The sequence below is a fragment of the Fusarium vanettenii genome (assembly GCF_000151355.1).
Source record: "Fusarium vanettenii 77-13-4 chromosome 14 genomic scaffold NECHAsca_62_chr14_1_0, whole genome shotgun sequence".
NCBI lineage: Eukaryota > Fungi > Ascomycota > Sordariomycetes > Hypocreales > Nectriaceae > Fusarium > Fusarium vanettenii.
The window spans coordinates 4,553-30,470 of record NW_003315827.1 but is presented as its reverse complement, the minus strand read 5'-3'; the positions used below and the strand labels follow the sequence as shown (position 1 = coordinate 30,470).

The window sequence follows — 25,918 nt, the reverse complement described above, 5'->3', positions numbered from 1 at the left end:
CACGTTACCACCAGATGAGATTGGGCGGTTTTTCGAGGTCGTCGGGTTGTCAGCCAGCCGTGTAAAGGTATTCCGATCACGAACGACGAGGCCGAACATCGGGTATAGGGTAGTAGTTGTTCGACCAGCGAAGCGCAGAGATCACCAAAAGCAGCAGCGGCAACGGCAGCAGCAGCAGCAGCGGCGGCGGCAGAATACCAGTCAGACCGGTAGCGGCGAGGTTGGGGCAGACCAAGAGGCGGAAGACAGCCGCGTGGTCAAGATCGTGCAGGATTGGTTGTACAGGAACAGCCAAGGTCGCGTCATCGTTTATGCCAACACCATCGACCGCGTTGAACGATTGGGGCGATTATTGGAGTGCAGCGTATTTCATTCCAAGGTCGACACGGCAGCGGGTAAGACGCAGCGATTGAGGTCATGGATCGATCAGGGTCATTTAATCGTGGCCACGAACGCGTTAGGGTTAGGGGTCGACGTGCCAGATGTGCGGTTGGTGGTCCACGCCGGGATGCCGAACCGATTGCGAGATTACGTTCAGGAGAGCGGACGGGCCGGACGGGACGGTAGCCATAGCGAGGCCGTCGTCGTTATGTGCCAGCAGGAGGAGGAAGCAGGAGGTCGACGGTCATCAGCCAAGGCAGGGAGAAGAAAGAAGGCGGCAGGATCAGACAGGGCCAAGTGGCCGGCGAAGGAAGCATCCGTCGAGCGGTTTGTCAGCGCAAAGTGGTGCCGTCGTGTGGTGTTGGACCAGGTGATGGATGGCCAATACGATCGAGCAGGTTGTCATCCAGAGTCGGAGGTGGCATGTGATGTGTGTCAGCGGCAACGGGACCAATTGGCATTGGAGGAGGATATGTTATGGTTTGAAAGAGAAGGCGATATGGCGATGGAGGCGGAAGCGAGGAGGGTGCAAGAGTGCCAGGAGACAGAGGTTGAGGAGCGTTTCAGGAGGGCACAGCAGAACAGCCGATACGAGCAGTTCAAGGCCAGACAAGACGCAATGCAGGTGAACGAGGAGGCCAAGATGTTGGAGGAGGAATTGGCGTTAATGGCCGGTCGATGTATGGGTTGTTTCATGGCGACGGGCACGGTAGAGGATGACCAGTTTCATCCGAGGGAAGAGTGCCCGGTACGAGGTGCGAGGTGGTGGCGACAGGTAAGACGATGCGAGGAGAAATGGCAGCAAGGCATGTTCGAGAAGGGCGTGATGCGGGATTTTTCAGGTTGTTTTTGGTGCGGGTTACCGCAATACATTTGCACGCATTGGGGAGCAGTGGGCGATGATCAGGGGACGTATCGGTTGCGGAGAGATGGGGAGTGCCAGTATGCCGGGTTATTAGTGAGCGTATGGGGAGCGGCCAGTGCATGGTATGAGAGCGACGTCAACGAAGTGATGGGGAAGATGGATATAGAGCGAGAGTATGATTGGCAAGAGACGGACGATGGAGAGATTTACGGGGCGGGGTTGATGAGGTGGTTGGGGGATAGGGTTCAAATGGGTTCGTTAGAGACGAGCAGGTTTTGTCAGGGGTTTCATGATATTATCCAGTTGATGATGAAGCAAGGGGGAGGAAGAGAGTAAGGGAGGTTGGCAGGAGGAGACGATGACGAGGAAGCGTTTCGCCATTGCCGCAATATGCGAGCGTTGGGAGGCAGCGAGCAAACATAGGTGGTTGTTTAGGAGGGTCAGGGGGGAAGTATCAGTATGAGAGGGTATTAGTCGGCATCACGGTGGCGCAGCGGGTATAGGGAGATAAGTGGTGGCAATATGACATAGGGCAGATAATAGGGGAGAAGATCGAGGTATCAGACAAAGAGCAGACAGGCAGAATATATAGGTGGTTAAGGGAGTTAGTCAAATGGGGTAGAAAGGCGGGTAGAGGGATATAGGCGAGCCAATTATGTCAGGTGGTTACGCGGATAGAGAAGTTATAGATAGAGCAGGGAGGTAAGTAGAGATATAGAGGGAGGAGGTATATATAGAGATAAGAAGAGGAATATAGATTATGTTTATTAATAAATTACGAATAAGAATAGAGATAATAAGAGGAGTATAGGGTAGGTATATAAGTAAATTATAAATAAGGTAAAAGGAGATATGTAATAGATATGAGGCATAGTAGGTAATAAGAGAGGTTATAGAGGATTAATATAGGGGTAGGTTTAAATGTAGATATAAGGGAGTTTGCGAGGATTAATATAGAGAAAAGGAAGAGGATAAGAGAAAAAGAAGAAGTAAAAGGGAGGAAAAAGGAGAAAAAGGAAGGAGAAAAAGAGAGGGGAAAAAAATAATATAAAGGCATATATATAGGGTAAGTAAAAGTAAGTACATATTAAGGCATTGAATATATAAGAAATGTAATAAATAAATAAAAAAAAGGTAAATAGATAAGATAAAAATAAAAATATTAAAATAATAAAGATAAAGAAAAGATAAAAAGAGATATAAGTAATAAAATAAAGAAATAAAAAGGAAAGAAAGGGGGGAATAAAAGTAAAAATATATAAGATATAAATAAAAAAGAAAAATTAAATATAAAAGAGTAAGTAGAAATATAATTAGAGGGATAAATTTAAGAAGAAAGTTAAGGTAATAGTTTAAAAAGAAGGTTAGGGTTAGTAATGTATGATTAGGGTTAGGCGGAGTGATGAAGAAGAAGGTTAGGGGGAGGGATTGAGAAGAAGGTTAGGGTTAGTAGTGTATGAATATGGTTAGGGGGAGGGATTGAGAAGAAGGTTAGGGTTAGTAGTGTATGAATATGGTTAGGGGGAGGGATTACAAAGAAGGTTAGGGGGGGAGTGAGGTCCAGATACGGCCATAGAGAGCCGAGGCAAGGGATAACATGCACAATTCATCATAGAATAGTCACGCAAGAGAGTCAAAGCAGAGTAGTCGCAGGCGTTGATTTGTATTTCAGAGTGAGTCCATAGCCACAAGACCAGTAACCATTGCGTTGCGTCCAGTTGTCGGGGATAATGGGATTGATGAAGAAGGCGACGTTAAAGGGTGCGGCGGCAGGGGTGAAGCCGACATTGAAGAGAACGATGGCGGTAAAGCGCGGGAAGTTGAGAGAGAGGCGCAGCGTGATAGTGCCTCCTCCTAGTGCTACATACCAAAATCAACTTTAGTAGAGTTGATTTATTTTGCCCCACTTCACAGGGGGTAGAGTTGATTTATGCCGGGGGGTAGAGTTGATTTTCAGAAAATTACTCGACAGGTCGACAGGGGGGGTAGAGTTGATATTTACCAGGGGTAGAGTTCATTTAATCAAGGGGGTAGAGTTGAATTTATGATTGGCCATAACCCTTGCCATCTAATTGAGGCACGTCATACGCGAGGAACTCTGGTACGCGTCGCGTAAGGCTCGTTGTAATTACCTAGCATTTAAAAAGGGGGGGGGGGCAACCGCAATCGGAAAGAAGTTGGAATTTTTAACGGTGGCACTTCAACTTTTCGATTACCACACTGCGCCACGACGATGAGTTCTGTCATAGAACGAGACTCGTCTAGTGCAATCTACCCGTTCATTCTACTTCATGAATACAAACTCCTTGTGTGCCAGTTATGCGAGTTTGGGTGTGTTGCAGATGAAGTTGCCACGCACTTGCGAACAAGACATCACTACATAGACCCGGAAGGTCAGCGTAAGCTGGTGGAAACCATACAAAAATTGCCCCATGTATTACGAAATCAGTCTCAACTGGATCAGCTGCAGTATCCACCACCGACAATCGAGCCCATTGCTTGTCTTGGCGCACCGAAGCCGGATGGACTGAAGTGTCGAGCATGCGGCCACATCGTACGTCAGGTTCAGAAAATTCAAGCTCATTGTGCCAAATCCCATCAGTGGGTCAATCCAAGGTGTAGAGGACGACCATCAAAGGGATGCCCAATACCTCCCACTGAACTGCCGTGGATCGAAAACGTCGCATGCCAACGCTTTTTCCCTTCCAGGGCGGGCAACAGATGGTTTGAAGTCAGTCAAAATACTAGTCGGCAGAGAAAGAAGAAGAAGTCGCAAGCGAAGCCAGCTTCCTCAAAGCCGCAGGCGACGATTCAAAGTCTTCCCCCAGAAGCGTCCGTCCACCTAAGACAGATATTAGAACGAGAAGAGGGATACCAGGACGCCATGAATCAGCCACGTATAACCAGCAAGGATTCAGGCAGTGAAACTTTCGCAGCTACAAGTCTCTGGTTAGAGAGAACTCAATGGCCCTCTATGTACCAAAACGCTCGGCGAGACATATTACGGGCGTTGACCAGACTACCAAACCGGCAATCCCTGACGACAGACTACATTTTGGGTCAAGGAACCCTTCAGGGCGACGCAGACTTTATAAGCCCACACGAGGATGAACAGAAGATATCGTGTATTATGGGAGCATTGGACTCGGTCATAGATCGTTGCGAAGATACGGTTCGCTACACCAGCCGTACCCTTCTCTGCTGGCTGCTCAGCTCACGACTTCAAAGCCCCCGGGAAATTCCCTTCGGTCTCGTGGCAGAGAGGAATAGCGAGCTCAGATATAGGCAGATTGAGAAAAAATTCTTGGCCTTCACTTTTCGGACGTACCGAATGCCAAGCTATGCTCGACAAGAAATGGCAGACATCAGGCTGAACTCGACACTCTCCGCTCGACTAGAGCAGATTTGGAACCATAGAGTCTGGGACCTATTTGACACATCGAAGGGGCTCTGGCCTAGGATGGAAAGTCAGAGTTGTTATGGTGGCATTAGAGAAACACTTAATGATGCTCCTATCAGCGATGATCGATCCAACAGGGACGCATGCGATGTATTGCAGGATGGAGAAGGGATGCACGGTGATAGACAAGATGAAGAGGGGGATAGCGGGGATGATGATGACGACGACGTGGAGGACTGGGAGCTCGAAGACGACGAGGATGACTACGATGATGATCCTGGATACGACAGCGACCTTCTCGGAACCAACAAAGAGCCCCACTCAGAACCGCTTATCAGAGCGGAGGGCAAGTCTGTCAAGCCAGCATTCGACGAGTTCCTTGAGCTTCTGTTCCACCTATGTCTCACGCTATGCACCGAGACATTCATCGATGGACAGCCAGGCTCTACGTTATTGGTATACTTCAGTGGGGTTCTTGGGTTCTCTGGAGACTGTCGCAAGTTTCTACTCGCCCGGCAGTACTGCCCCCAACTGTCAGGAATCATCTATATCCAGCGCATATTGCTTCTGGAGCGTGCATTACCGCTATGTCCATATCCCATTATCGGCATTCCGCAGCGGCCGCGGACGGAGCAGCTCGAGACCTTGAATAAAATTCGAGAAAAGTACATGGTTTTAGGCTCGCAATCCCCAGTCGCAGAGCTGGTGAGCCTTCGAGACTTTGGCCGCAATGCTGCCCGCACCGAGCCACCATCGACCCTCTTCCACTGGAGCAGTGACGGCGAAATAGTCTCTGACGGAACTCTCAAGCTGATAATGAGAGAATTTCGTAAACTCCCAGAATACTTCATCTCACGGGCGGAAGCACTATGTGATAGTCTTATGTTCGGTATGAAACCCGATGTCGATATTTCAAAGATCAATGACGACATGGCTAGTTCAGAAAGCGGCTACTGCTTCGTGGAGCACCCAGGGAATGGCCTTAAATCAGCATACCTGGATCTACTCGTCCAAGCTTACACTTCGAGCAAGAATGGACTTGCTAGGGGCGGCACCTGGAAGTGGCATGCCGTCGTATCATACTTGAAACGAGTGGCCGAGATGGAGGAGCAGCTCGCCGGTGGTCTTTACACCGCGTGCGGTCAGACTCCGCGAGTGCGCGAACTCTTCAGTCTTGAATGTGAGAACGGTCCAAGCACGACTTGTGGGGTATACGTCTGGGCATGTTATATGGTATACGTCATCCGCCATCACAAAGCGAAGCGACTGACGAATCGCGAGTTCTATGTGGTCCGCTTTCTGCCGGCCAGGCTGGGCCGTGTTTTATACTTATATCTTGTTTATATCCGAAGGCTGGCCAATTTGCTGCGACGGGAGCAGGTCGGGTATATCGAAAGCCACCAGGAACGCCCACAAACGCGACTGCTCTTTCACAGTAACGGAAAAGCATGGCCTACTTCTCGCCTCACAGGTATTCTTACCAAGGCCACTTTGAAAGTTTGGCAGCAGGCGGTCCATGTTCGTCTGTATCGCCAACTAGCAATAGCAGTCACCGAGAAGCACGTCCGTGAAGTATACACCCCATTCAACCGATACGATGACTGTAGCAGCGATGCTGATGTCAACGTCGTATTTGCTTGGCAAAGTGGACATCGCCCACTACAGCGTGGGATCACATACGGACTTGATGGGGCGTACCCTTTCCGACTTCAACCGCCGCTGCTGCGTGCTTACGAGTGGGCCTCGACCCGTTGGCACGAATTCATTCATCAAGCAAGCAAGAAGCTGTCTTTGTCATCTCAACACGCGCCTACCACCCTTGAATCGCTCACCACATGCCACAAGCGAATAATCACCGATGCTTCACTAAACTCTGTGTCTGTCATAGACCAAATTTATCCATCCAAGCGACCAAGGGGATGGGAAACTATCGGATCACTAGTAGAGCGGAGTTCAGGATCTATGCCGGCACCGGAACTGGAAGACGGGGGTGGTGAAGTCTTATTTCCGCCAGATGACGAATCCTCCCATGCTACTCCACGACTTCTTGAAGGAGAAAATCCCGCATGGATAGACCGCGTTCTCTGCGTCCTTGATGAGCATCAGATTCTCATTTGTCTCCTCTGCAAGTTTGCAATCGGGCCGGGCAAGAGCATTGTCCAGCACTTCCGCAAAATGCACCGATTCAAAGGCGACGAGCTTCAGCAAGTAATCTCTTTCTGCAGTGGTAGATCTTTCCAAGATCCGACTACGGTGCCGCTGCCAAATCACCAAAGCAAGCCCATCCCTGAGCTACCAAGATTGAGAGGGCACAGCTGCAAGAGTTGCGAGTATTTGACTATGAACCGTAAAAATATCCTTAGCCACTGTAGTCAACTTAAGCATGGAGCTCAACAGGCTGGTGAAAGAGGATGGAAGGATGTTACTATTCAAACGTTTGCAAAGGGTAAATATGCGCGCTATTGGATTATAGAAGAGTAGAGGAATTTATATGTTTGGATGGAATATGGAGAGGGTAAAATTGCCATCGGTCTTTTTCATAGTAAATTTATATTTATCTTATATTCTCATTATATGTAGTAGGGGCCCCTGATGATTAGATGACTGGCTGAACTTGTGCGGCATGGGTCAGGGGTTTTAGCTCGGGGTTAACTTGAGGTTCAGGGAGGTTGACGTCGGGTCGGGGTTGTTAGAGAAAAAAGGGGACATCAATCATCATAATAATAATCATTTAAATTTAAGTTTAATCAGGCATGCATGCATGCATGCATGAGATGGGACGCTGGCAGCACGCATTTAAAAGGGGGGTGGTGTTGACACTGCTTTGCAGAACCTCCACCACCACACCACCACTACCACTACCACTATCATCATCATTATACTATTATCGTCATCCACCTCCTGGCAATGGCAAAGGCAACGGGAACGGTGGGAGAAGACGAGAACCGAGAGGGGGGGGACGTCAACACGCAGCGCCGAGTGAGGTTCGATACGCAACACAAGGTATGCATATGCCTAACGTGTAGAGTGGCGGTGCCTCCAGGAAGGGACCGCATCAGCGGGATTGTCAGCCACTTCCGCAAGCAGCACCAGCTCAAAGGAGAAGAGCTAGCCCAGGTAACCGCATACTGCTCGGGATTGCCGTTACGGGATCCACACACGATCCAGCTGCCAGCCGACGGCAGCGCACCGATCGAGGATCTCGCCGTGCTAGCGGGCTGCAGGTGCACCGTGTGCGGGTACCTGACGATCAACCGAAAGAATATACTCGCTCATCCGAGGAAATCGGACCACGCAGACATCGGGGGTGGCTGGGAGGCGGTGGAGCTCCAGACCTTTTCGCAGGGACGCTTCGCGAGGTACTGGGTCATCGAGAGGCAGAGGCCGATGCCGCGGGACGCTGTGGTTGAAAGGGATGCAAGCCGGTGCTCAGATGAATCGGAGCCGGGCTCGGATGCCGATGGGTATTATTATGGGGATGAGGTTGATGGGGGGGATTGGGATGGGATGCTGACCCAGTATGGCCGTGTACTCAAGAAAGAGGAAGACGAGAGGCGACGGACCGCGCAGAAGCCCGGCGGTATCGACCACGGCTCGACATGGATCAACAAGACGGGCTGGGCCAAGCACTTCCAGGGGCGAGATCTCAAGAGGATCTACCAGCTCGGACTAGGGCCCAAGTCCAAGGCCGTGCGGAGAGGCATGCGAGACGGCGCCGAACGCGAGGAGCAGGAGACGCTGGCGCGGCTTATCGAGAGCTTCGATCGAGAGATGTCGAGGTGCGTCGGTCGGCTAGAACGGGTGCCGAACGAGACGCTTCGCTGGCTGAACAGCATCAACCCGGAGACTCCGGTAGGGCAGCCGTTCAAGCTGAAGGAGCATGAGAGTTCCAACGAGAAATATTGGGCGTACGGGGGGCGGTATCTATGCCACTGCTGGCGGGTGTGGAAGCTTGGGCGGGACAAGGCACAGACCGAGGTCGGGATACGCTTCACGGACGAGCAGTGGGGCCGTTTATGTGCCGTTGTGGAGGCTCTCGATAATAATAAGGTTGGCGGGGGGGTACCGGGGCCGTCGGGACCCACCATGGGACGGAGCGGATGCGGGTCCACAGTTAACGACGACCGGCGCGGGCGCCGCGACGACAGCGGCAACGACCCCAACGGCGACAGGGAATCGGCCAGCAATGAAGGTGGCGAGAACGACGACGACGACGAGGATGAAGAAGAAGCGAGGCAGCAGCAGCAGCAGCAGGAGGAGGAGAGGAGGAGGGCAGTGCTCGACCGAAGGGTCTTCGAATTCTTCATCAGCTCGATCAAGCACAAGGTAGCATACGACGTTCATCGCAACCCGCTCGTATACTTCACGGCGGTGCTAGGCATTGGCGATGAGAGAACAGGGCACTCGTACAAGCGACCAGCCGGCTATACGGGGCAGCTGGCAGGACTTGTCTGGTGCGTACGTATGCTGATGCTGGAGCACATCTTCGAGGAGGAGCCCGAGGAGCCGGAGGAAATGCGGTTCGAGGTCGTTGAGAAATTTCAGGAGGAACATCGAGAGTGGCTCGTCGACGGATCTTACTCACCATTCAGCACCATGATCGGGTTAATGGCATACGGCAAGGGCCACCGGAAGAAGGACGGCGGCATGCCGAACGTGATGTGGGAAGAGAACGGCGAGGCTCTGCGATACTTGGGGGAGCGGGTGACGATCGACGAGTTCCGGACGGCGGCTCAGGTGGCGGTCAGGGAGGCCGAAAAGCTGCTCGACCGGCTGATGTACGGCCAATGGGCGAAGGTGAAAGCGACGATCGAACTGGGACGGATCGTCGACAGCTTGACGTTCGAGGGTGCCGGGCGGTCGTTTGCGACGAACGGCCGGAACCAGTGGCTCCGGCCGGGTCACCGCAGAGTTGCCGAGCTGGGGAAGGCCAAGCTCTGGCGGCAGGGCCGGGGCTGGAGACGCAAGACCGTGAAGCAGTTTCTCTCAACCTTCCGGCTCTTCGCAATGGCGATGGCCGTCGTCACACACATCTGGTGGGGGATGCCCGGCCGAGGCCCGGAGCTCTTGACGATGCGGCACTGTGACTCACAGCAGCTCATCCGCAGCGCGTTCATCTTTGACGGACAGATGATGATCATCACCGACCGGGACAAGAGCCGGGCAGTCCGCGGCATCGGCAGGAAGGTGGCACGGTTCCTCCCCGAGCTGCCGACGAAGATGATGGTCGCGTACATCGCGTGGCTCATCCCCACGGCGAGGATGCTGCATGAGCAAGCGGGCATCCAGGGGCCCGGACCGTCTCTCGAAGGCTTTCTCTGGGCAGACGCGAGGAAAGGCCGATGGGACACCGAGCTACTCACCCAGCGGTTGAGGCTTCTGACTGCCGAGCATACGGGTCTTACCATGGGTGTTTCGGAGTATCGACACGTCGGGATCGAGATGGGCAGGAAGGTCAGAGGATTGGCAGTGAGGCAGGTAGAAGTGGGCATCGGCGACGAGGCCGACGGCGAGGAGAATATGATGGCTGAGGTGGACCCGGTCACCGGAGAAGCACGGGGCAAGCGACGGTTTGAGTACGTCTTTGACTTGCAATCAACGCACGGCAGCGTGCTGGCGCGGCGTTATGCGGTAAACATCCAGTTCCCAGACCAGCTGCAGCCGCAGATGGTGGCCACTTATCGAGAGGTCAGCCGGTTGTGGCACTGGTTTCTCGCGAGCCCGACAGGGAATGATGATGCCGGTGATCATCAAGGCTGCTGCTCTGACATTTTGGAGGCAACGGCAAGCAAGGGTGCTACCAAGCGGAAGGCTGTTGAGATTGAGGCGGCGGGCATGGGAGAGGAAAGCAAAAGAAGGAGGAAGGTCGGGACAGCCGAAGCAGGGACGCCACCAGTAGGGGGAGGAGGAGGAGGAGGAGGAGGGGCAGTGGTCGGAGGACCAGGCGCTCCGCTTCAACAAGGACTACAACGGCTTCTAGGAGAGGGCGCAAGTTGGAAGTCTGACGAGCAGCACGAATGCATGGTGAGAATCATGGACATGAGGAGGGGTGAGGTGCTGATCTGTGTGCTTCCAACCGGTGGTGGCAAAAGCATATTCTTCATGCTCCCCGCGGTTGCGGAAGAGACCGGCACCAGCATCGTGGTGGTCCCGTTCGTGGCGCTGATGGACGACATCTTAGATCGGGCTCGCGACGATTTCGGTATCGACTGTCTGAAGTGGGAACCGGCCATGACTGCGGGAAGAGACGAGGCTCAGCCGGATGCGCGTCTCGTCGTCGTCAGCGCCGATCTGGCAAACTCGCCCGAGTTCATCAGCTACGTGGACAACCGACGAGCGCGAGGCTTACTCCGCCGCATCTTCTTCGATGAGAGCCACACCGCCATCGTCGACGCCAGCTACCGGGAGCGGCTCGAGTCGCTGAAAGGGCTGCATCGATACGACTGCCCAGTGGTGCTGCTGACGGCTACGCTGCCGGTGAAGATGGAGAAGTGGTTCCGCAGGCTGATGCTGGCAGAGGACGCGGCCATAGTCCGAGCTAGCACTGCTAAGCTTAATATCCGGTACCGCATCCGGAAGGTCAAGGGTGGAGCGGCCGCGGTTGAGAAGGAGGTCATCAAGGCGAAGCTCCGGATTGAAGAGCGGATGCAGAGCGGTCAGAGAGGGGTGATATATTGCCGAACGAAGAAACAATGCGAGGCGTTGGCCGGCAAGCTGGGATGCTCGTTCTACCACGCCGGAATCGAGGATAAAGGCAGGCGGCGAGCGATCTTACAGGAGTGGGCTAGGGCTACTGGCGAGGGACCCAGTCGGTGGATCGTGGCGACGACCGGACTCGGGACGGGTATCGATATCGGCGGCATCGTCGCTGTCATCCACATGGAACAACCGTACGGGCTCGTTGACTTTGTACAGCAGACCGGGCGCGGCGGGCGGCGGAGCGGAGAGGCGGTGGACTCGGTGATTGTGCTGGGCAGCGGACGAGTGCCGCGCGACCAGCACAGCAGTGACATCGAACATCTCAACCGCCAGGCGATGGAGGAATTCATCCATACTTCCGGTTGTCGACGAGTGGCACTAGGCGTGTTCATGGACGGCAAGGGATTGCAATGCGACGAGATGATAGGGGCAGAACGGTGTGATCGATGTGAAGAGCGGGCAGGTGAGGAAGGGGCTATGGGTTTGACGAGCAACCGGCTAAAGGAGCATATCAAGAGGGAAGCTCGGGGGCGTCGAGCGCTAGAGCGATGGCTCGACGAGGCAGACGGCAATTGTGGGGTATGTCTGGTGAAGTGGCACAAGGACGGGCGGCGGGGGGGCAGAGAAGAGGAGTATCAACACCGGCTCGACCGGTGTCCGATCGTGAAGGCGGAAGATTATTTCGCGTGGCGAGGACGGCTCGACTTTGCGGTTCACAGTTGTTGCTGGGGCTGCGGGCTCCCGGAAGGATGGTGCGCCAAGCTAGTTACATGGAAGGGGCAGGAGAGGTGTCGGTATCGCGATCAGGTGATGCCGGTATTGATGGTTGTGGGGAGAAGCGCGAGGCTTCGCAGGATGGTGATGGAGGAATTTGATATTGATGCGGCGGAAGATGAGGATAAGTATATCGAGTGGATTTGCAGGACTAGGCGGTTGTACGGGGCGGAGATGACGAACGGAATCGCGGTTTGGGATTTGATTGTTCGGCAGCTTTGCACGCGAGGTGAGTGCTGACGATGGGGGTTGTCTTTGAGACGTGTCACGGGCATAGGTGGATCCGGATGATGATGATGACGGTTACTGGAAGCCGTAATTAAAAGTAGGCCCGTATTTGCAATTGGTGTTAATTGGTTTTTTACTTTATTATTATTATTATTATTATTATTATTATTATTATTATTATTATTATTAAAATACTTCGAACACCCGTTAAGTTGCCAAGGCAAGGGACTTAACGGCTGAATATTCAGCCCGAAGGGTAAATACCGTCTACCTGCTATTAAACTCTTCTGGGAGGCCCCCTTTCGACTGTGGCGATAACCAGCTATCAGAACCACTTCAAACCTATAGTAAGGGAGTTGACTGATAGACATAGGGGTCCCTCTACCACTTCCTTCCAGGCCCAATCAACTATATTCTGTATATCGAGTTCCCCCTTCCCTGTAGCTTATAGGAAAACGTCGTTTAGTCAATGTACCGTGGTGGATATGGCGGATCGATCAGCAGCTGAGCCTGACGGCGTTGTTGGTCAGCAAGGCGCATCTTCATCCCTGCTTTATAGTTAGCCATAATCGCAGTACGTAGGAAACGCAGGCGTATAAACCTTCCGTGGGCGTGTGGTTATAGAGGCTGTGACGATCGAAAGGCGCCTCAAGCAGTAGGCCTTTCAGCGAGGTAACTCGTGAGACAGCAACATAACTAATACCGGCCTAGAAGTCGCGTATAGCGAGGTCAGTAACTATCTGATCCTTCGTTAGACTCTGGCATTTGTGAACAGTGATAGCAAATGCCACGATCAGGGGAAACTGCTTGCGAGCGCAAGTCTCGTTGCCCACTAGGAAATCACGCGTGACTAGAAGGATAGGTACGATTTTCCTGCCCTCGTTAGTTATTAGATACGGCGGTCCATCGTAGCTATCGAAATCCACCATAATAACGGCCGGAGGGTCTTCCCATGGTTTAGCGCCTTCATTCCAGGCGATATCATATATCATACCCTGGGCGCCATTAACCAGGCCAGCTGGTTGCCACAAATTAGTTATAAGCATTACCCTGGCACCTCTAGCAACAGCAAACTTGTTGGATAGATTGCCAGCATAGTCGCTTAGCGCCTGCCCCGCGCCTTTGCCCAGGTTCTTTGCCTCCACCTGTATTGCCGGGGCGTTAAGGTGCACCATATACTCGTAATTATATTCGTTGACCCGGGCCTTCGTAGAATACACCCGCATAGCGGCCTTGAATCTATCAACCTCGCTCTGCGTTAGCTTAGCCTGCACCCGACTGCTAAGGAGGTCCCAGGAGGGTATAGATAACTTGACTTCACGCAGTTCTTACAAGGCCTGGCGGAACCGGGCCTGATCATCACCAGTCTGGCGCTGCACCGTGGTCAGGAAGACGGTGCGGTCAAACAGCCGGTAGGCCACCTGTCCTCTCCTTTCCAACGAAGACAGGCCAGTGCTGGCGGTTGAATACAGCGGCTTTTGTCGGACGGGTGGTAGCTGGAAGAAATCGCCCACAAGCAAGACGCTCACACCACCAAAGAACTCGAGGCTACGCTATGGAAAGGCCTGTCGCAGGCGAGAATCAATTCGCCCGAGCTGCTCAAGTCCTAGCATGCTCTTTTCATCGATGACGAGGTACCTGACGTGCCGTAGGCGGGACTAAAGGGCAGCAGCGTCAGCTAGGCGAAGCTCGGTAAAGGCACCGCCTACTGGGAGACGGAGCAGCGAATGTATGGTGCTGCCCTGTATCTAGTTACTCGCAACGCCTATTAGCGCTACGCGGCAAATAGGACTAGGATTAGGCAGGGCAGCCGCCTAAAGGTAGGAGGAAAGCACCTTAATAAGGAAGGACTTGCCCGTGCCACCGCCGCCGTCAACGTGGAGAAGGATTTAAGTAGGATTTTGCGCCTGGAAGTGACCCATGAAGGTATCGTACACTAACCGCTATTGCGGGTTAAGCTGATCACGCCAGTGAGGGCCAAGGACCTCCACATCGTTGGCTATAGGGTTGCTAGCGATGAGGTCTTTCCAGTAGCTATCTCGAAACTCTGAATAAGTGCCCACATGCCGTGTCCAGTCGTAATTGACATCGATATCGCGGCGGCCAAGTAGGTCAAGACCTTCCTAGGTAAGGGGGTTATCAGGTAAAAGGGCGGCGAGACGGATCCAGTCTTCGTCATCAAATTCCTCCTCCACTGGCAGAGCCTCGTACTGATCCTCTTAAGGTTGTAATCGAACCTCTTTTGGCCGGCCGTAATAGTCATCACCATGACTATGGTGCTGCCAACAATAGGAGAAGGCCTAAGCGTGAGAATTAAAACGATGGCCGTCAAACATGAGGAGCTCATCATGCCGACGATGTGGGTGGTTCAATGCCAGCTTTACGCGGCAGTACTCTAGCCACTATTGGCCTTCTGGATCAGCCTAATAGCGAGGAAAGTAGACCAATACACGCGGCCTGCCGTTGACGTTGGCTGGCTGCCATTGCTTCCACTTGGAAGGGTCCCTAGAGTAGAAATTCCAGTATTTAAGAAAGGAAACATAGGTCAGGTCCTCTAGGGATTCGGGGCGTTGACAGTACTTTTCGTAGACATTGGGGGCCTCGTCAACCTCATCGGCGTCAATCCGTAAAGAGCGGGAATGCATATCAGGATTACGGCAATCAATGTGTAAGCAGGTTCGTGAGCCCTCTTGTAACGGCAGACCGAGGAGCAAGTGGCTAACCTCCTGCTTCGAGTAGTCTCGCTCAGCAACTAGCTGATTTAGGAGCTTTGACGTGAAGGAAATCAGCGGGTTGTGGTCCTTGACCCGGGGCATCAGGGCCTTCCCAATCTGGGCAAAAGACTCACTCTTCTTCTCCGACTTGGAGCAGTATTTAGCTGCGTAATCGATCACCTGCTGCAGGCTCGTGCAGGGTGAGACATCTGTATTGGCTAGCCACGCAACGGCAAGTAAGCGGTTGTAGTGGTTCATCTGGCTATCGTTCCGCTCGCCCCTAAAGCTCCAGTGCTTAGAATGAGGAACCTTTTCAAGGGAGGCTAGCAGGCGCTGCCCGTGAGGAAATCCAAAGCGGCACTCCACCTGCTTGGTATGCTTGCTGAGCTGCATACAGTAGTTGTTGCAGCGATGGCGCTGCACGCGGTTTACCACCATCGATAGGAACTGGACGGTAAGGGGATGTTCCAATAGATTACTGATCAAGGGATTCCCTTCCCTAGGTGCCTGCACCCTCTGAGGCTCTGGGTTGATAGCGGATACGTGATATCCCTAGATTCGGGCAAATCGCTCCCGGGACTGGCTGTCATTGGGATCTAAGTCCGGGTGGCCACTTAGCCAATATAGGCCGTGGTGGTGACTAGAACCCCTGCCCTGCCACTCGTAGCGACCCCAAAAGTCCGTTAGGTTGAACTTCTGCCTCAGGACAATAGTCCTAAAGAGCGTATATCGCTTATGGAAGTGATAAGCGGCAATGTGGGCGTTATCTCGCAGCAGTTGCCGGGATAGAGCCATTCGCGCCGCCTCAGGAGCTGCTTTCCACTCCTAGAATCGAGGCATATGACGATATAGGGACTCCCAGTGGTAATCAGCCGCACTTACTATAACGAAAAGGCTAGGCCTGCCTAGATTATAGGCACATGCCTCCAATTCCTTCCTTTGCTTATACTAATATGGATGGGTGCCCCTGATTATGGCGGCTTAGCGCGTGATCGACTGGATCAGGGCCTGAGCCTCTGGCTCGTTAGGCTTAGCCATCGCTTCCTCTATGTCAGCGCGCGTAAGGGGTTGACGGCGGCGGCCTTCGTGTTGCTTGACCGAGTAGTTGCTCCGCTTTCTGACCTGCGCACGTAATAGCGTGTTGAGGGCGACAAAAGGCCACGTCTTATGCCGGGCAAAACGTCCGTCTTGCCATCTCATCGCATGGGCAAGGTAGTCCTAGTACGTGACGCTCCGTAGGCGAGGCTCCACGAAGTCGGCCTTGCCGTCGGGGTAGAGGGTGGGGAACGCGAGCGTCAACAGCGGCTGGGAACGGTTGAATTCGTTGATAGGAGTCCTGCGAATGGAAGGTAGTGGCATCTGGTGTTGAGCCTGCGCGTTAGGCGGTATATGCTCAAGATCGGCCATACGCTCAGGGTCAGGGGTACCATAAAGCAATCGGGACTACAGGGCGTTTAATTCGGTGTCTGTAACCTGCAAATCGGGGATCGCCGATGCATCTGCATCTGCTGGATCCTCTTCTACATCCTCCTCAACGGGACCTTGGGGGGCCTCGCCGTCAGGTATATCAGCCACTTAGCTAGCAACGGAAGCAACTATGCTGCCGTCAAGAGGAAGCCGTTGCAAGCGATCCTGCCTCACAACGATATCGCGATAGCCCGGGTGGTGGCGCTGTAGGTAATGCAGCCAGGTCAACAGGCATGAGCGGCGTACCCGGAAATCGCGAGCAAACTGCTGCTGGAAGTGAGGGTCGCCCTCCATATTAGGAGGCCGCAGGAGCACGATATCTAGCTCTTCAGGTAGGACCGGGAGCTCTTCAAATAGCCTACCAACATTGCGAAGGAAGTGGACAACATAGCCGCGGTATTTATACTGAGAGCCACGTACCTATAGGACCTTCACGTGTACGTGAACCCTAGCAATCAGCATCTCCTCAACCATCGTTAGGCTAGGTAGATTACCGGGGACTTCCCCGAAGTCAAGGCTATTCGCAGCGCTAAAGAAGTAGGGCTCGTCAGCGGTTCTCTCCCTATCTCGACTAATGCAGCGGCTACAGACTCCTAAGCTATTTTTCTTCATATCGAACCAATGCTCCCGGCAGCGAATGCAACTATGCATCTTATCGTCATTCAGGGCAGTATAGAACTCCCGCACAAGCGCCCGATCCTCCTCACTAAGGGCAGGCAAATCAAGGTCCCCTGTAAAAGGTGGATCAACTATCTGATCAAACTATCGTTCTTGAAGCTGTGGCCGTGGCCGTCGGTTCACGATGCCTTGACGTGTATAGCGGCCGCGGCGATGACCCTGTGGCAGTAATGAAGCAGTGGTAGGGAACGATTCCTGTGGCACAGGCGTGCCTAGCACAATAGGAGCCGTTGTGGTCGTGTCACTAGGAATCGGCGTGCCCAGAACTACTCTTGGCGGGCTTAAGGTGGGAGGGATAGGGAGGGCTCCTTCCGCTGCGCTTAAGGTAGATGGGCCCAGCAGAGGTCTAGGCAGTCCCTGGAGGACGGGCGCCAGACCACGGAATACAGCAGGCGTTGCAGGGGGTTGTGAGCTATTGATGGACACGAGCGCTTGCGCGTTTCGCCGTGGAGGCGTCAATTGAGCCTGAGAATCGGTCCTCTTCGTCGTTCTGCGCGGCGATAGCCTCGAGGCGATATTCCGCATGGCGGCAACGGCGGCTCGGGATTCGGCCACTCGCTCCTTTTGGCGTGCCCTACAGCTACTACACTGTCTCGTAAGCCTCGCAGGGTCCTTGACGCTTCGAAACTCGACCTCGGGCAGGTCTTACTTACAAGTATGGCAGTTCCGAACTGCCTAGGGTATATCATTCTCCATCCGGCTGCATATATTATTATCCGCCTCTTACCCATGCAGACGACCGGGTAGGTACCGCTTAGGCAGCAAGGGTTTGCTTAGATATACCGTAGCGTGACAGATCTCGATATAGGAGGTTGTCTATAGGGTATTTTGATTAGGTTCGAACGATCAGGGAAGGAGGGGACACTTCACCGCTCGACCGGAGGCAGGTGATACGTGAGCCGAGACGTCATTAGCAACCTCGTAAGGTTTAGTGGATAATAGTTTTGACGGCAAAGGGAAAGCAGACGCCATATCGGTGCTCCGGCCAGAATCGCGCTTGGAGGCCGGAGTTGATTGAAGGACAACCTTAAAGCTCCTGGAGAGCTTGCCAAAAGCGTTACCTAGTCAACGATCGCGGGCTTCCCCATATAGTGGCGTCGTTAGCGTTGACAACTGACCAATTCAAGCACGAGTTGAGCATAGACCATGCCAATTAGCCAATCAGAAAAAGTTTTATGCTCTTTTTTTCTGACTGAGTAACAGGAGAGGCAACCCGACCACGGGTTGCGCAAAGGCCTTGAGGAACGAAGATGGCTATACGGAAAAGCCAAGTGCGAATCTTGGTTTTAAGTGGTGTTGGCCATAAATATACACGCGGGGAGACCTAAACCCTCTCAGGGGTAATCCCGGCAGCGTCCTCGAGGTGGTATAGGAAGTGAGGGGTCATGAAAATGCAAAAGAGTGAAAACGTCATGCAATGGAGACGCAATCTTACATCTGCAGAATCATACATCTAGCATACAAATAATGGAAAACATGCTCTATAAGGTATGTGTGGGAAAAGACGGAAGGCATCAAGATGTATGGGCGATGCCGGGCCGTGGGCTATTATGGGGAAGGAGCATCAAAGGCCGGATTGGAAAATTCACAAGAAGGTCTACATGCCCAAGGATGGGTAATATGGGCGAGGAGGGATATTAATGGTCGCCACTGCTGGATGGACAACAGCTATCTCAGTCAATTTGTTGCTATACGAAGTGACTAATTATTGCTAGGCTAAGGGGATTTTTCCAATAGGTTCTTAGACAATTTCCTAATACTTCTTTGGGGGATAACGGTTGCGATGTGGTCGGGGCGGATCAGGCGAGAACGCTGTGATTGAATCGGACGCAGGCGCATCTGGACGACAGGTAGTGGCAATATCTGCCTCCGATACATCAAGTTCATCTTATGAGAAAGCCGAAATCGCGGGGGATCCAACAGGCTCCTTGCTCTGAGAAGATAGAATGGTGCTAGAAGAGGCCGGGGACAGACGTCGTTTCTTCGTAGGGGTCTGGCCGTAGTTAGGGTTTGTTCGCTTGGCCGGTGGTGTAGTCGGTTCGAGCGAAGCAGAGGTGGGAGGAGTGGACGGGATAGGAGGAGATCGGTGAACTATTGGTTTTGGTGGCGAGGCAAACATAGCTTTCGCATCCCCAAAGGCCATAGGGCCAGAGGACGGTTACTTCGGTGGGGTAGAGAGTGATAGGGCTGCGGAAGCCGACTTAGACGTGGCCCTGTCGAGAAAGGTCCAGGTATCTGGCACGACGATGAAAACGTAGTCGCGGTCAAAGCCGGGCGGGTGCACCATGATGTTATGGTCGAGCAGGCCGACAACTTTGCCCGTGCAAGTGAAAAGCGCGTTGGTCTAGAACTGGGTGTCCTGTCTCTCGACCATTTTCTTGCACAGGGCTGCCCAAGGATTAGCGTGGATGGGGAAGATGACAAAGACCTAGAATGGATGGAAGCCTTTGAAGGGAGTCTTGTCAGGCTTTCCAGGAGCAATGAACGTAGAAAGTTAGACGAAGCCACAGCACTTCAACTAGACGCCGTCGAGTCCTGGAATAGACTCCTTTCGTAGCAATGTGCGGCCGGAACCGACAACAGGGCCAGTGAACGCGATAACGGGAGGGACAGCGGGGAAGTGGTCTACGGAGGCAAAGTTTCGGGGGAGAATGCTTTAGCTCGAGTCAGGGCGGGATGCCAAGGTCAGTTGTATGCAGCATGCTTACGGCTGGTAGCCCTGATCACAGATGATAAGAGCCGGAATGGTGTATTGTGTGATGGCGCCAGTATCTGACTCTGGACCATCTCGCTGTTCAATCTCCCAGGTCAGGGTATACGGGTGAACACGACCGTTCATGAAGAACCATTGCTCGGTCCATTCTGATGCAACGACTTGTTTATTGTAGATGGAAAGGTTGGTGCTGAAGAAGATGCAGGCGGAGGGGTTGCCGGGGTCCGACCGAAGTTGCGCATACTCGGGGGTCAGAATCCAGGGTGGGGCAGGTAGGAAGACCCTCGCCAATGCCTCTGCGTTGAGCCCGTTAATGCGATGCTGGTCCTGATAGGCAAACTTAGACGGGCAATCTGGCTGGACGAAAAGCATCACGGACATATCACTGCCCGCGTTTGTCTGGCTCTCGAGAGGTTTGCGCGGGTTCGAGGGGCTATTGGGGAAGGGAGCGGGAGGAGGCATAATACACTGGAGCAGTGGCTGTCGGAAACGAGCCAAGAATACCCGAGACGAACGTTGGAGGCAATAGGACGGTAGATACCGCGGTAGGGAACGGCAGAATAGGAAGTGAGAGAGGTGACGATGGCTTGGTTTCTATATGGATACAGGTAGACGCAGTGGTAGTTCTCGCGGGCCGCAATATCTGGGGTGCGGGGTTCGGCAGATCAGAGCCCAGACAACGGTCCGGGAAAGCTTCAGGTTTCAAATAGATAAAGAATGCGGGGTTTGGATCATGAGCAAGGTCGATCTGGAAGCAGAGACGTCATCGAAAGTGATGTAAGTCAAATGTCAGAAATGAGATGTGACTATAGGGGATGGAGTAGTGTCTTTTTCTGTAAAGCTTGCGAATGGAGGCGAAGTGCCGACATGGAATCAGCTGATATCGGGGTAGCAACGGTTTCAGCTTAAGTGTGGCACCGACTTGAAGGATAGGAGTTGCGGCGGCACAAAGGGCAACGTCGGCAGTTGAGCAAGAGTCTAGGTTATAGGCATACAGGAAGGGTTGTAGGTGGTTAAGGGGACTATTAACGGACCGCTCGGATACTGCAGGAAGCAATGCCGTATTAAGGAGCATAATCATCATCATCCCAGAAGCGAAATCATGCAACTAAAGAGGGCCCGACGCGGAAATCTTGTGATCTACCGTCCGCCTGGAATCATAGTCATGGCTGATTCTATCCCTTCAACGAAGATTTGCAGGAACTACAAACAGGAGAAGCCGGCAGATCAATTCATTTCGAAGACAAAGTCTTCCCTAACATATGGAAGACTTACGGCTAACTATCTCGGCTATAGGAATCGGCAAGCCTCACGCGCCTCTAAGCGCACTGCAGAACAAGCTGAATTATCCCCAATAGGTCGAGAAGGATTGCCATTGATAGACTTGCAATTACGTACACCAGTTAACTCACCAGTAGCGAAGCCACATAGGGCGGTTAACGATCCCCCGCTTTTTCGCCGGAATGAGGCACCCACGGTTCGGATTACTTAGCCCAAGCAATCAGTATCTGAAGACATTAGACGAAGCGAGCTAGCAGCAGCAATTGCACGGGGTTTGCCTAAGAGACGTCGGGGACGGTATCGGCGGCCGAAAGCAAGACCAGACACTAGCCGAGACGAGCCTCCGAGGAAACAAATCCGAGCTGGAACCCGAAAGCAGAGAAGACGAGAGTTGCAGGCCGAAGACCTGGCGAGCGCGTTGCGCTTCTTAGAGGACGAATTTGCCGCCAAGGAGGGTTTGTCCAAAGAGCAGACGTAGTGTACGCTAATACCACATGAGAGAAAGGTATCGACCGTGCGAGCCTTCTATAAGGAGTTTCACGATGTGGACACTTTGCCAATACGGACTTGCATGCTGTGCTACCATAAGCGCACGAAAAAAGAGTTAAGAGATGTAATATGGGACCAATAGATGTCGAGCTGCGTCGAAAAGGATAACCGTTTGCTATTTTCATATCGGAGCTGCTTTCCCGTGGGCGAGACCTTCTTAGCATGTGGAGAGTGCGGTCGTTGCTTAAGGCGGGGTATTCTGTCGCCTGCGGCCCAGCTTCACAGACGTATTGGGTGTGAACATATGTTTCCCGAGGAGCTGAAGGGCCTCACGCCGGTTAAGGAGAAGCTGATCGCGCTGAACTCATGTTATGGGTTCGTCATAAGGTACAGCATTGCGAGTAGCCAGAAGCAGAGTGCCCGGTATCCGAAGCACATCAAGGGCCACATCACGGTATTCCCTAATAATGTGCAGGAGCTGGCCACAAAAGTGCTTCCCCACCCGCTCGTCCAAGTGATGGAAGAGATCCATGTCTCGTGGCAGGGTGCGGAGAAGCCAGCACCAAGCGACCTGTCAGGTTTATTGTCGGTGAGGCGACGAGTCGTTGAGAGGGCCCTCGTCTGGCTAAAGAAGAATAACCCGCATTACGCCGAGATCGAGATTGACGCGGCGGAGATGGAGAGCTGGGGCGCGCCGCCGCATGGGGTGCCGCCGCTGGTGTACGATCGCATGGAACGGAATGAGCTAATAGCATGGGAAAAAACGCGAACGGCGCAAATTGTTCCTCTAACGGAGCGTGGCATAGACGACGAGGGATCGTTAGAGATCGAAGAGGTCCTCGCTCGTCTTAACCGAGGAGAAGACATACCCAGCGGCGACACCCAAGGGCCGGGGCTGACCGAAGACGAAGGTGGCCACGGGAGCGAGGCCGAGTCTGGTCAATTGGGAAAATCGATCAACGAAGTCACATCATCGGGTATGTTTGCCCTGGACGGACCGCCGGATGTAGCCGATGTGGAGAAGCTCTTGTTTGCCTGCAATGCCGTGAACGGGGATACGGCGGTCGGGGGAGCCAAAGCGGGCCCGATAACACGGGTGGAATCGGTGGAATCGGCGGAGATACGGACAGGGCCTGCTGACGGATGTGAGCCATACATTCACGTTTCTCGGGGCGACGAATTCGCTGATACATTCGATGCCTCGTTCTTCGCGAAGACGTTTCCCACGCTATTGCCCTTTGGCGTCGGGGGGCCACGGTTAGTGGAAGAAGCTGCCATAAGCGTGGGAAGAGGTGCCGATATGCGCGGAGCAGAGGCGGCGGCGCAAGACCTCGTCTCGTCCCGTAGCATAAGTCTGCGAACGTGGGCCGACATCACGCTCTAGCGCCATGGTGGCCGATTTGCGACCCACCACATCTTTGCATTCCTTGTGTTCAATATGAGTGTACGGTCGAGGAACCGTCGCGTCAGCATATTGAGCGTAAAGAGGAAAGATTTCCGCAAGATAGAGCGCATAGTACGGTCGCTCTCGGCTGACAGGTTAGCAGCGGCAAGGATCGAGTTAGAGAACTCAGGAAAAACGACTGACGAGGGTATAAAGGAGCTTTTGAGAAGTCTTTCCTTGTACGGCTTCCGCCAGCCTATGTCCAGAGAAAATCGCTTGAGTATGCGGCGGAAGATACAGTCGCTTGTTCTTCGTCATGGCGTGCCGGCGATCTGGTTCACGCTCAATCCAAACGATATTACGAACCCGGTAAAGCTGCGACTTGCAGCATACCGCACCAGCGAGCCTAACGCGGCCGAGGCTTTCCTGAAGAGCCTTGGCATGTCGTACAAACGCCTGCGGCTGGCCATTTCGGACCCCATGAGCTCGGCCATCTTCTTCCACCGGGAGATAACGTTATTCTTTGAGCATTATGTCAAAGTGGGAGAGGAGTCGGTATTCGGGCGCATCATCGACTATTTTGGTGCTGTCGAGACCAACGAACGAGGGGCGCTTCATGTCCACGGGTTGCTTTAGTTACATGGAAACGCGCACTTGAGTTCAATGATTGCCGATATCGACGGCGAAGACCAAGCAACGTACCGTAAACATATCATCCAATACATAGATAATGTCTTCTCCGAGGTACAGTATGGCCCTAACTAGGCATGTCATTGAAGAAGATGCAGCGGTCGGGGCGGGGGCCAAAGCTGACATACCTATGAGGTAGGACTTAGACCAGGAAGGGTATTGCACCCTCCAAGCGGAACGGTCGGTGGCATCAGACATTTCCTCCCTGCTTGACAACAGGGAGCAATTTTCGGCCGCATTTGACGAGGAAGCGAATTTCTGTGCCGGTGCGACACAGATCCATACTCACAGCCCAACTTGTGTTAAGTACTCCTTGAGCAAGGGCAAAGGAGGAGGAAAGAGGCGTGGCCTTTGTCGATTCCAGGCGCCATGGAGACTAGTCGAAAAGACTGCCTTCACGGCAGACGGCGTGTTGCAAATTCGAAGGAGGCATAGCATGGTGAATCGGTGGAACAAGGCCATGGCCGTGGGGCTTCGCCACAACCATAACATCTCCTTCATAGCGACGCAGCGGAAGACCATGGCCCTCATCTATTATGTCATAAATTACGCGACGAAAGTGGAGGATCCGGTGTGGAAGCGTGTGGCCGCCGCGGCAGAGCTCTTGACCATATTAACGGGTGAAGGGACGGCCAACGGATGGGGGAACGGTGGAGGAGGTGCTACCGATGACGCCGTCAAGGGGAACAGGACGCGGCAATTCTTGATGAGGGTGGCGAACCGCATATTCACGGAGCGATCACTATCGCAGGTCGAAGTCATCGCCCACCTTCTGGGATACCCGACCGAGTTCACTAATAGCAACGATTAGACATTCCTAAATGTCTCTCTGCTCTACTGGCACGTCTTCCGACGATGGCGACACCTCCGGAAAGAGAGCGGAGTAGAGGCTGTAAACGATTCCGTGGACGAGTCGATAGTTGTGGAAGAAGCAGGTGAGAGGATTAGCTATGCTGAGGCATACTAGCACCGGGGAGACGTTTTGCGAAGCCTGTGTCTATATGACTATGTGTCGCTCGTCAGACTCAAACGAGTCGGTAAAGATGAGATCGCTGGCGCTTGGGGAGAGGTGCCATTTGAGAGCGAGTGGGAGTCTGGAAGAGGCTGGTTGCAGGTGCTGAGACGGCCGGGAAAGCACGCCAGCGTCTGCCTTGATGGCTACCTGAGCAAGGATTTCGACCAGGATGACGAAGAGTCGTGCTATCGAAGGTGGGTCTGCCGCCGCCGACGGAGTGTAAAAGGTCGTGTTGAAGAGACTAACCTCCATGCTGAAGAGCAGCGGTGCAGCATCTTGCGCTATTTGTGCCATGGGAGTCTTTCCTGTGCGAACAAACGGGCGATATCAACAGCATATGGGCGCGGGCTCGAGAGGCACTTCCTCCCAGAATATCATGCCTCGTCGATAATGTGCAACTACTCCGACGGTCGGCCGAAGACGCGAAACGCGACGCCAGGCAATGGGCAGCCTCAGCCGGCGACGCTGACTTCACGGCCGCACGTGCCGGTAAGGAAGGAGAAAGCGAGGCTAGTGAAGAGGCCGCATCGGTATACCAGTCTGACAGCATCGGTAATGCAACGCGTCTAATTAACGTTGTGAGAAGTGCAGTAGGCGCCAACCAGATCACTGCCGGCTCGCCGGAGCTCATGGCAACAATGGAGCAGCTCTGTCGTTTCCAGCAGTCAGCACTAAGCTCGACTACTGAGCTCCAGGCCACCGTAATGCCCGAACGGGGAGAAAGACGGATAAGCATACCAGAAGTGGCATTTTCGGGGACGGTTATACCACCGCAGGATCAGGTCAAGGCCATCAAGTCGCAGTAGATCCGTGCCTCCAGAGAGAGGGAGCGAATGATCCAGGGCATACAAAATATAGCCGGGGCCGATAAAACTGACCACAGTGCGGCGGTGCGAAGTGTGCTCACTGGTTTCGGCGAGGAGGATATCTAAATGACGGCAGCCGACTTGGAAGAGGAGACGGCAGGCGAGGCAGGTCCGCGCATGGAAGTCGACTTTAGTGCATCAACGTCCTTCCTTGAGGCAGGTAAGGCTCTGGCAGCGCGGTTCACGCTGAACAAGAGGCAGACAATCGCCTTCCTCATCATATGCCGCCAGCTCGACTCGATACGATGTAGCGGCAGAGGCGATGTCGGTCAGC

General features: G+C 53.4%; 4 protein-coding genes across 4 annotated transcripts; 3 read left to right on the top strand and 1 right to left on the bottom strand.

The window, feature by feature from the left end:
* Nucleotides 1-4,220: 4,220 nt before the first annotated feature.
* On the top strand, nt 4,221-5,429 carry NECHADRAFT_55044 (uncharacterized protein; the record flags this gene model as incomplete). Its single annotated transcript, XM_003040530.1, has 2 exons — nt 4,221-4,728; nt 4,813-5,429. Coding segments are annotated over 2 exons (1,125 nt in total), but the record flags the coding sequence as incomplete, so codon positions are not given.
* Nucleotides 5,430-7,553: 2,124 nt separating this feature from the next.
* NECHADRAFT_88350 (uncharacterized protein) lies at nt 7,554-12,410 on the top strand (the record flags this gene model as incomplete). Its single annotated transcript, XM_003040529.1, has 2 exons — nt 7,554-12,348; nt 12,397-12,410. 2 exons carry the CDS (start codon nt 7,554-7,556, stop codon nt 12,408-12,410), a joined length of 4,809 nt encoding a protein of 1,602 aa, XP_003040575.1.
* Nucleotides 12,411-19,724: 7,314 nt separating this feature from the next.
* On the bottom strand, nt 19,725-20,381 carry NECHADRAFT_88348 (uncharacterized protein; the record flags this gene model as incomplete). The annotated part of the gene is made up of 2 exons (XM_003040513.1): nt 19,725-19,860; nt 19,915-20,381. The coding sequence occupies 2 exons, from the start codon at nt 20,379-20,381 to the stop codon at nt 19,725-19,727; spliced, it is 603 nt and encodes a 200-aa protein (XP_003040559.1).
* A 1,612-nt stretch (nt 20,382-21,993) lies between these two features.
* On the top strand, nt 21,994-25,584 carry NECHADRAFT_88347 (uncharacterized protein; the record flags this gene model as incomplete). Its single annotated transcript, XM_003040528.1, has 6 exons — nt 21,994-22,946; nt 23,229-23,628; nt 23,903-24,514; nt 24,575-24,698; nt 24,807-24,972; nt 25,038-25,584. 6 exons carry the CDS (start codon nt 21,994-21,996, stop codon nt 25,582-25,584), a joined length of 2,802 nt encoding a protein of 933 aa, XP_003040574.1.
* Nucleotides 25,585-25,918: the final 334 nt, after the last annotated feature.